The 11,950-nt window shown below is 40.2% G+C and overlaps 1 protein-coding gene across 1 annotated transcript in view; it reads left to right on the top strand.

The window, feature by feature from the left end:
• The first annotated feature begins 2,774 nt into the window (after positions 1-2,774).
• LOC128869429 (43 kDa receptor-associated protein of the synapse homolog) overlaps positions 2,775-11,950 on the top strand; it is a 139,926-nt gene continuing 130,750 nt past the window's right edge. Inside the window, exon 1 of the mRNA XM_054111981.1 lies at positions 2,775-2,863. Coding sequence (XP_053967956.1) covers positions 2,856-2,863 — 8 coding nt within the window. The 5' untranslated portion in view covers positions 2,775-2,855. The remainder of the gene's footprint in view (positions 2,864-11,950) is intronic.

Below are 11,950 nucleotides of genomic sequence, written 5' to 3'. Positions count from 1 at the left end.
CCATTCCTCACTCCCCAGGTGAAATAGTCCATGTTGACATATATTCCACTGAAAAAAAACTAATCCTTACAGCCATTGATAAATTTTCCAAATATGCTCAGGTAAAGATAATACCTTCTAGAGCAATAGAGCATATTAAAGACCCAATTAGAGAACTAATGATCGCATTTGGAATACCGAAACTTATAGTAGTTGATAACGAAAAATCTCTTAACTCTGCCTCAATATCATCCTTACTTAGGGATGAAATGTCTATTAACGTTTACACCACACCACCTTACAGTAGCACAAGTAACGGACAAGTAGAAAGATTCCATAGCACACTCTCCGAGATCATGAGATGCCTCAAAAGCAATCAAACGACAATAACATTCGAAGAACTTCTATTTAAATCAGTACAGGAATACAATTCATCAATTCACTCAACGACAAAAGATAAACCCATAGACACATTTTTTGGAAATAGAGTTTACAGTGACCCACAACAATTAGAAAAGCAAAGACGAGAAAACATTACCTTACTTAAGAAAAAACAAGAGCAAGACCTCTCATATCACAATAAAAATAGACCAGAAAATAAGGATTTCTCACCAGGAGAAATAATCTATATCAAGATAAACAAGAGACTAGGTTCTAAACTAACTCCAAGGTATAAAAAGGAGAAAGTTTTAGAAAACCACAGGACAACGATTAAAACAGTAACAGGAAGAACAATTCATAAATCCCTAATAAAAACTTAATTAAATTTGCAGGTAAAATGGACCATTACAAACTTTTTATCCTTCTCATCACGATCACTACTTCTTCATCAGACGTTCAAATTTTAGACTATAGTCAATCTCAACTTGTGACAATAGACGACGGACAAGCGAAAATACAAGACGGAACATTTAGACTTATTCACCTCATCGACTTAGGAAAATACGAACAATTTTTGACAGAAACATACGAAGAAATAAATCACCAAATCCCTAACAACCACTTCCTATATCCTCTCCTCAAACACGAAACCATTCAAACCTTTGAAATCCTAAATGCACTAAAACCTTCTAACACAAATTACAAAACGAAGAGATCAATTGATATACTGGGAACGGCATGGAAATACATAGCCGGATCTCCAGATCACGAGGATTTGAAAATAATTACAAATAATCTAAATAACTTAAATGAAAATAATAATGACCAAGTAGTAATTAATAAACTATTTGAAATACGAATAAATAATATAACCAGTATAGTTGATAGAATGGTAAATACCATTAGAAAGGAAGACAATGTAATAACCGAAATTATAATCAATTTGCAGAATAGGATTAGGTTAATTAAGGAAGAATTAATAAATATAAAATATGCCATCCAATGGGCGAAAGAAAATATATTGAATTCAGTAATATTAAGTAAAAAAGAAATAGAATTGTCAATTAATAAAAATGAAAAAGGAAAAAATACCATTCAAAAGTGCCGAAGAAGCATTAGAAATATCGAAAATAAACGTATTAAGTAAGGATATGGAAATTTTATATATGGTAAAAATACCTCTAACATTAAATGAAATTTTTAAAAGAATTATAATACGACCAGAAAAAAAAAGCAAACAATATTATAATCAAAACTGAGTATAAAGAAATACTTAAAGGAAAAGATTCACTGTTCGGAATAAAAAATGAATGCGAAAGATATAATGATCTAACGATTTGTAAAGAAACTAATTTAATAGATTTAAGTAAAGATTTATGTATAACTAGGATTATTTATAGCTTGAATTCGACTTGTTCAACAACAAATGGCCATCACGTCCCTACATTAGAAGAAGTAAAACAAGGAGTTATATTGCTAAATCAATTTGACGGCGAACTAGTAGCTGACGAAATACCCCAAAAAAATCAATGGTACTCATGTCATCATATTTCACAATTCAACAATAAAAATAAACAGTCAATTATTCGAAAATTTGGAAACAAGACCGATCGAAGCCATACCCACAATACTACAGCCAACTCCATTAGAAAAAGAGCACATAGAAATACTTTCCTTAGAAGCTTTGAAAGACCTGCACATAAAAAACACGCATCAAATTAACTCTATCAACACGTAACGCTCGAGGACGATCGCTTTTAAGAGGGGAAGAGTTAATGCAACATTTATTCCTATTTCAATATTAGTCAGCATATTCATATTTCAATATTTAGTTATTTCATATCAGTTATCCTATTTCAATATTTAGTCAGCATATTTCATGACTGCTTACATTGCAGCTAAATGCTTATAACTCATTTATGCTTACTTTACTGTGCCAAATAATAAGAAATGCTAATCAATAAATAAACATGTAAACCAGCATAAGAAATGCTGATCAATAAATAAATATGTAAACCAGCATAAGAAATGCTGATCAACAAATAAATATGTAAACCAGCATAAGAAATGCTGATCAACAAATAAACATGTAAACCAGCATAAGAAATGCTGATCAACAAATAAATATGTAAACCAGCTTAAGACTATTTATAAGAGGCATCGTAATTTTAAGAGTTCAGTGTAAAAGGAGAATTGAACGAATAAAGAGCTCAGTTCTGAAATATGTTTTAATAAACTAAAATAAATTTATAATTTATTAACTTGTATACGAGCAAAGCCATCGTTATTTTCGGCTGTGAAATAGAGTTCTATTTGATTTTGGTTTATTGTTATGGTTTTCGCTTACCCATAATTTAAAGGTGCTGAACCTTTTTCCATTTTCAGGGATTTAAGCAGGTAGGCGAGTGATAATACAACACCGCAGGGTTAAAACTTTTGAAGACGCAGGCTAGTGACACACAGAAAAATCTTAAAGAAGTACTTGGTTTTTACGAATGATGAGGTAATTATATAAACATTATATATGAAAATTGTTTGGGTTTTATGTTCCCGCAGCAGTAAATAATGAGCTACATACGGAAGATGACATGAACATGATGACTGAAAAAGTTGTTTAATATTTTTAAGTATTTCGATCCTCTTGATGACGAAAAACTGTTTTTCATTGTGCACATCTACATATGTACATATGTACGTGCTTTCAATTGCCCGTCTATTAACTACTTTGTGATCATCCGACGGCATCATTCCCAGTAGACTCTCGAACAATTTCAATTGATTGCAATCATGTAAAAGTGTTTGCAGTTGTCTAATGATCTCACATTTTCATAACGCTGCATCAGCGCTGACTGGCGGCAAAATTGCGATAGTTTATTTGTCCTTGAGTCTGTGAAATTAAAAAAATATGTTTATTATTCTATGCATGTTTCTCCTAGCTACGCACAATTTTATAACTTTCATTTGGTGGTAAAATGATGACGAGTGTCGGATTCGAAGAAAAATTTACGTTGAAAGTTAGATTACAACCTCTTGATTCTGTAGGGTGTTGTTTTAAGAGCTGGAGAACTTAGAATGATAACACAAACATAAATATTTTTGGATATATAATATCATCAGCGGTTCGGATTGCACAAATTGCAGCCGTTAGTATATGCACACTCGCACATACATAACTCCATACTCAACAGGATCATCTAAACATTTCATGCACATGTACATAATAGTTGCACTGGCTGCGCTCTTGCTGTCGTGATAATATACCACTACAATCAGCGACGCTTTTCTTATCACCTTATAATATTCTTTTCGCTTTTCTTTCTTTCATTGTTATTATTGCCATGGGTACCAGAAATGTTTTTAGTGATAAGCGAAAATTATTTTTTCTCAACTGTATTAGATGTGTATTGGATGTATGAGATGTGTAGGATGGTTCCATGGTCCACGCAAGTGGGGAAAGTTACTGATCGCCATTCGCTTGGGAGTGGCCAGGACGATTCTTCTGCATATGGTTCAAGCAGCTCACAACGTCCGGGATTAGCCCACGTATCCTCTGGGTAGCCCCCGAACACCCATACGGGAGTGAGCTAACGTGAGAAGGCGAAGCAATCCAGCATAGCTGGTTGTGCGCTGGGTTTGGGACCCGCCACTTAAAAATTCCCCCCAATGAAAAGAATTACAAAGCCTCGGATGAGAACTTCCAACACTGATGGCGACCCCTGCAAACGAAATAAGCAATACGATTTGAGGGCATGCACCTGGAATGTCCGGTCCCTTAATGGGGAAAGTGCCACTGCCCGGCTGGTTGATGTCCTCGTGAGAGTAAAGGCTGACATCACTGCCATCCAGAGATGCGATGGACGGGGCAAGGCAAGAAAACCATAGGACCTTGCGACGTCTACTACAGCTGCCAAGTAAAGGAGCGCAAATTCGAAACATCCGGTAACGGACAGAGGCTGATCGACTTCGCCGGGGCCCGAAACATGGTAGTCTGCAGCACCAGACTCCAGCATAAAAAAATCCACCAAGATCGATCATGTTGTGATAGATGGAAGACACGCATCTAGTGTATTAGATGTACGTACGATCCGAGGACCCAATATTGACTCGGATCACTACCTTGTTGCATCCAACCTGCGCACACGCCTCTGTGCAGCAAAAAACGTACATCTACCTACGCAAAAAAGTTCGACATAGAAAAGCTGCAATCACAACAGACAGCCAGAAGATTCGCAACTCGACTCTCACTCCTGCTCTCAGAGAGCACTTCCCAGCAAACCGGCATGCACGAGCAATGGAGCAACATTTCTCGTTCCCTACATACCGCCGCCGAAGTAGAAATCGGATTCTGGCGAGCCCGAAAAAACAATTGGTCCAACGAGGAGTGTCATGCTGCCGCGGAAAGAAAGGATGCCGCCTACAGAGCCACACTGCGATCGGGCGCAACGCGAGCCATCTGAGATCGCTACCGAGAGCTAAAAAAGGAAGAGAGACGTATTATCCGACAGAAAAAACGAGAGGCTGAAATACGTGAGTGCGAGGAGCTTGAGATGCTGGCCAACAGGAACAATGCCCGAAAATTCTATCAGCAAGCTCGGCGGCTCACAGAAGGTTTGAAGACCGGGGCGTTTTCCTGTAAGAACAAAGGGGGCGAACTGGTGACTGACATCCAGAGCACTCTTAAATTATGGAGGGAACACTTCTCGAACCTGTTAAACAGTGGCAGCTGCGCATATCACAGTGAATGTGAAGATCCCGATACCCCAATCGACGACGACGAAATTGACGTTCCGCTGCACGTCCATGACGAGGTAAGAATGGCGATAACGCGGCTAAAAAACAACAAAGCCGCAGGCGCCGACGGACTGCCGGCTGAGCTATTCAAACATGGCGGCGAGGAGCTGGTAAGGTGCACGCATCAGCTCCTATACAAAATATGGTCGAATGAAAGCATGACGTTGCTCAACACCAGCAGCGCCGTCAGAATTGGGAGGGACCTCTCCGAGCCGAACTGATACCAAACGAGGTTTCAGACAGGGTGACTCGCTGTCGTGTGACTTCTTTAACCTGATGTTGGAGAGCATCGTACGAGCCGCAGAACTTAATCGGCACAATTTTTTATAAGAGCGTACAATTATTGGCGTATGCCGATGATATCGATGTCATCGGCTGTAACAACCACGCTGTTAGTTCTGCCTTCTCCAAACTGGATAAAGAGGGAAAGCGAATGGGTCTGGTGGTGAACGAGTACAAAACGAAGTACCTCCTGTCTTCAAACAAACAGTCGGCGCACTCGCGTATCGGCACACACGTCACTGTTGACAGTTATAATTTCGAGGTTGTAAAAGATTTCGTTTATTTAGGAACCAGCATTAACACCGATAACAATGTCAGCCTTGAAATCCAACGTAGAATCTCTCTTGCCAACAAGTGCTACCTTGGACTAAGTAGCCATCTGAGCAGTAAGTAAAGTCCTCTTTCGACGAACAAAACTAACACTCTACAAGACCCGTCCTAACGTATGGCGCAGAAGCTTGGGCGATGGCAACATCCGATGAAGCGACGCTTGGAGTGTTCGAGAGAAAGATTCTGCGTAAGATTTTTGGACCTTTGCACGTTGGCAACAGCGAATATCGCAGACGATGGAACGATGAGCTGTATGAGCTTTACGACGCCTTAGACATAGCGCAGCGAACAAAGATCCAGCGGCTACGTTGGCTGGGTCATGTCATCCGAATGGATACAAACGCTCCGGCTTTGAAAGTATTCGATGCGGTGGTAGCAGAGGAAGAGGAAGGCCTCCTCTGCGTTGGAAAGATCAGGTGGAGAAGGACTTGGCTTCACTTGGTGTATCGAATTGGCGCCGGTTAGCACGAGAAAGAAACGGCTGGTGCGTTTTGTTAAACTCGGCCAAAATCGCGTAAGCGGTTATCGCGCCAATTAAGAAGAAGAGATTAGATGTGTATTAGAATATGTAAAATCTGTGTATTAGTATATGTAAAATGTGAATTATAACATGTAAATTTCTAGACCAACGCAAAGCGGCGCATATCATAGCAAATAGGTTTATAAGAGCATACCGAACTATGTACATATTCATATGTCATGTGTGTCATGACACAGTCCACTAAATACTTTAGCAGCAAACGGGTGGTCACACCATCAACTACGTCCGCTAGAGTGCCCCGCCATAGCTTACCAAAACCGCAACTAACCAAATTTAGTAGCAGCTATATAGAGTAGCAGCTCTTGTACACAATAACGCTCAGTTAGAGAACTTAGAGAAATTCCAATGGTGCTTTCCATTTCAATTCAACCGGGCTATTCGGGTCATGTTCTTCGATTTCGATGTAACTCAAATATGTTGCTCTCTGGTCAAAATAATGAGACACGTAATCGTAATCACCAAAATCGATTTTTTTTAATTATATAAGAAATTTTTTTTTAAATGCTCATAACTTAGTCAAAAATGAACCCATTTTATGATTCTGGGTTCAAACTGATCGCCATTACTTACATGAGCGATTTCATGTAGAAACAATTGCAAAAAAGTAGTTGAAGATTTTTTATTTTGCAAAAAACAAAAAGTGCGAAACAGGTTTTTTACTCAAAAATTCATTACTCAAAAACAACTCATTTTAGCTACTGGGCATTCAGCTCAATTGAAGTTTGAGGTGTCCTCTTGATTTAGGAAAAAGTTATGAAAAAAAAATACACTTTTTGAAATATTGAATTTCGAAAAAATTTAAATTTTTTTCTTTTTTGCTAAATAAAAAAATTTCAACTACTTTTTTGCAATTGTTTCTACCAGAAGTCGCTTGTGTAAGTAATGACGATCATTTTGAACCCAGAATTATTAAAATCGGTTCATTTTTGACCAAGTTATGGGCATTTCAAAAAAAAAATTTCTTATATATTATAATTAAAAAAATCGATTTTGGGCCGAAAAACAAAATTGCCGATAACTCTTGAAAAAAATTTTTTTCGGGTGAACAAAAAAAAAAGTGTCTCTTTATTTTGACCAGAGAGCAACATATTTGAGTTACATCGAAATCGAAGAACATGACCCGAATAGCCCGATTGAATTGAAATGGAAAGCATCCAATATTTACGCTCGTACCTCACTCACGATGTCTTTCGTGTGGTTCAATCGCTAGAAAGTACTAGCGACAACTTTAAACGTGCCATCGAGTTGCTTGTAACCAGATACGATAACAAAAAAAACATTTTTCAATTGCATCTGCAAGCAATATTGAACAGCAACACGTAGCAGTAACGTGTCAACAGTGAGGGAATTTATTGACTCCAACAATGCACTCCTGTGCCTCGTCAAATCGAATTGCGGATGGCATACTGCACCAATTAGTAGTCGAAAAATTGGAGCCAGACATTCAAGAGAAATGGGTGGAAGATATAGCTTGCAACCCTGACGAATCAAGCTCCTCTAGTCTCCAGGTGCCATCAAGGAATGATCTCGGCAGTTTCATCGAGCGCCGATGCAAACAGTGAACATCATCGATGCCAACAAGGGCTCACTAGACAAGGGTAGATCAACTGCAACAAAAACAAAATCTCGAAGGTCAGAATCAAAAACCAGAGAGTTTTGCTGTGCAACAAAACCAACAGGCATCTTGCCTTCAAATGCAGCAAATTTACAGTGCTAAATACGACGCAGTGCTAAATACGACACATTCTAGTTAACAATGACCGCCTATGCTTCAATTGCCTCACGCAGCATCAAGTTGCCCATCAACCAATCAATGTCAGGAAAGCAACGAACCTCACCACACACTTCTTCATTAAGGCTCACAACCAGCTGTTAGTTGGTCAAATAAGGGTTAGATAGTAGCTGAAGCAACTAACACACGTTCAGCGCTATCATCTTTATTATTATCAGCAGCAGTGTCCTTGCTAGAATCCGCCAACCATCCATAGACGCGTGTTTAGAACGGTTCTGGAGATTTTAAGATAAAAGCCATCATCAACCGCACCTCATCTGACGAAGAATGCGATGCCAGCACCATACAATTCGTAAACATCGTCACGAAGAAATTCGTCGTTCGTCTACCATTTGCCGAAAACCCATCCGTACTTGGAACACCAACCGACATAGCATAACGATGCTTTATTACAATGGGAAAAAGGATGTGCGCTCTAGCCTGAGTACACCGAGTTCTTGCAGGAATATATAGAGCTTAAGCATATGATACGAGTGGATCCACATGAATTCTCTGGCAAAGTGGGTACATACATTTCCAACCATTGTATCAGAAAATATGACAGCTCTACTACCGAACTGCGAGTGGTGTTCGACGCCTTTGTAGCATCTCCAATTAAATCGCTCTCAAGAGCATCCTTCCTGTTGGGCTGACTTTACAAGATGACATCAAGGCAACGATGGTACGAGATGATAATCGAAAGCAAAAATGTAAAGGCAAGTAAATGTCGGTCCAAGCGATACCAAGTGGCAGTGCATCCTGTGGCGGAATACACCAGTCTTGGCAGTTCTATATCTACAACAAGTAGTTCATGAAAACATGTCAGTCTATCCTATTGGAGCACCTATCACTATACGCGATAACCGAACGCCTAGTGGAGCTACAATCGATGAAGTCAACACCATAAAAACAGAAATAATAAGTTTGTGAAACGCCAGAAAGTTTCCACTTCAGAAATTTACATCTAACTCTAATGACATTATTGCCGATGTAGCACCAGCAGATAGAAAGCAAATCAAAAATGTTGATGATAAGGCATACATCAAGGCTTTATGCCTAAAATGGCCCTCGATAGAAGACTGTTTCGTGTTTTCATACACTCCACAAAATCATCAAGCAACAAAAATCACTAAGCACACGATCCTGTCACAAATATCCAGCAGGTTTGATCCGCTGAGCTTGCTACGTCCTATTAACGTAAAATGCAAAATACTAATGCAGCAATTGCGACTATTGTGTCTTTCGTGGGATGAAAGTCTTCCGCAATCAATTGACACAGAATGGAAAAACTTTTGCCATCAGCTGTCATTCATCGAGCGTATTCAGCTCCTACGGTTTATGGTCTACGACGCAGAAACAACCATTCATGCCTTCGCGGATGCACGCTGCAAGGCTTATGCAGGCGCCTTCATATATGCTGTGTATCCAGCAATTAATGGCAAATCCTCTTCTTCTTGATTGGTGCGATTACTGCTTACGCCGTGCTAAACAAAGCGCGCCAGTCGTTTCTTTCTCGTGCTAATCGGCGCCAGTTGGACACACCAAGTGAAGCCAAGTCCTTCTCCACCTGATCTTTCCAACGCAGAGGAGGCCTTCCCCTTCCTCTGCTGCCACCAGCTGGTATAGCATCGAATACTTTCAAAGCCGGGGCGCTTAAATCCATTTGGACGACATGACCCAGCCAACGTCTATGTCGTCGTAAAGCTCATTCAGCTCGATGCTCCATCGCATGCGAAATTCGCCGTTATCGACGGGCAAAGCTCCAAAAATCTTGCTCTCGAACACTTCAAGTGACGCCTCAGTAGATATTGTCATCACCACGCTTCTGCGCCATACATTAATACGGGCATAAAGAGAACCTTGAGTGTTAGTTTAGTTCGTTGAGAGGAGACTTTACTACTCAGGTGCCTACTTAGTCCAAAGTATCACTTGTTGGTAAGAGGATCTCTCAAGAATCTCTCTTAGATTTCAAGGCTGACATTATTATCTGTTTTAATGCTGGTTCCTAGATAAACGAAGTCTCTTACAACCTCGAAATCATAACTGTCAACAGTGACGTGGGTGCCAATACGCGAGTGCACCGACTGTTTGTTGGTCCTAGTTCACCACCAGACTCATTCGCTTTGCTTCTTACACACACCACGCGTAGCTCCAATGAAGGAAATCACCCTGCCAAGGCTGAAGTTTTGCGTTGCCACGTTGCTTGCAGAACTGTTACATTCAGTCATTACATGGTCTCATAAGATGTCTCCAAGCAACGTGCTCGTACGGTCTGACTCAACCATCACCCTATCATGGCTGCAATGCGAGGCATATCACTGCACTACATTCGTGTCAAATAGAGTGGGATGTGTCAATCTCAGCAGTCAACTGGGACTTCATGTGGCATCACGTTCCATCAGAAGCATATCCGGCGGACTTGGTTTCACGATAAGCAACTGTAAAGAGCATTACTGCCAACAGTTTTTGGTTTCTCGGTCTTAAATTCCTACTCAAAGGTAGTTGTCAGTGGCTTAGCAATCCAACATTTACCGATGACATCCTACCAGAGCGCAGAAAACATGGCAATTATCTCATAAATCTGCTACGGGAGACCGTAGTAAAATGCACCAAATATTATGTCCATCGAGCTCTCGGCTCGCATCTACTCAACTTGGATGACACACTTGGACTGCACACAGTTTGCTGCCAAGCAAAAGCAATGATGAACAGTCGCCCTCTAACACCACTTTCATCTAACCCGGATGATCTTCGTGCGCTCACCCCTGTTCATTTCTTAGTGGACAGAGCCCTCGGTAGCAAGCTGAATATATCAGGGAATTTCAGCAGCGATCGAAATGGACCACACCCCGTACTAACCACCAACGCATCGATCAAGTATTGATCAAGGAAGACAACGTACCATCACTTAAGGGGCCATAGCTACCATCATCCCAAGAAATGGTAGTGTCGTAAGATTTATTGTTGTTAGGACAGTAAGTTGCCCATCGAATTACAACAGTTTTTCATACTGACTCACAGCTTATTAAAAGCTCCCGCGACTATGAGTTACATGGTCCATTCGATCAGTCCAATAAATCGGTGTATATCAAATTGCGCCATCTTTTTGGAATCAAATGCCGATGTTCAACTGATTACTTTTTGTCAGTTCAGTCTACATGTCTCGTTAGGGATCGCCATTCACCGTAACAGCAGCCCCTTCCTCATTTCGAAAGAAATAAAAACCGATGATGCCGCTAGTACTCTATAAACTTCGCGAACAGATTTATTTATTTTTTTCAAAGTAAATTTCCACAATTTCAAAGCGTTGTTTTGGCGTTAAACGATTAATGATGACTAAACAGAAATGCCAACACAGTTTGCCATTCTCAGCTATGTTTGATAGCTTGATATCGATAGTTCTCATGCAACTGCGATAAAAAAACACCTTCGGTCGAGGACCATCGCCAGAAAATAGGGATGCCAGTGGCTCGGTCGGCGGTGTTAATTGTGGTATTTTGACCATTTCGCCCTTTCAACATAATCCTAGAGTTTCGTGGCGAAACCTCAAAGTATTAATATACAATACTAACAAAGAATGCTCATTGGTCCGATGCCGACCAATATATTCGATATATGTATGACATCACAGAGGTGAGATCAAATCCCCACTGGTCCTTGAGAGTATAGAAAAACTTAATCTACTAGAAATACACATTTGCTTCCTATTAATTCGGGTCCCAGGACACAGTGGTATAACTGGGAACGAAATAGTGGTCGCAGAGGCTGCAGCCTAGCCATTAATAAGACCCGAGTCCTTCCTTGCCATGGGATAACACACCATCAAGGAGAAGATCAGGAGTGAAGAGCTAGAGAGGTTTGCTGGCACCAAAACA

Source organism: Anastrepha ludens, chromosome X (assembly GCF_028408465.1).
Source record: "Anastrepha ludens isolate Willacy chromosome X, idAnaLude1.1, whole genome shotgun sequence".
Classification (NCBI taxonomy): Eukaryota; Metazoa; Arthropoda; class Insecta; order Diptera; family Tephritidae; genus Anastrepha; species Anastrepha ludens.
The sequence above is the reverse complement of the archived record's forward strand: the minus strand, read 5'-3'. Positions and strand labels throughout refer to the sequence as shown.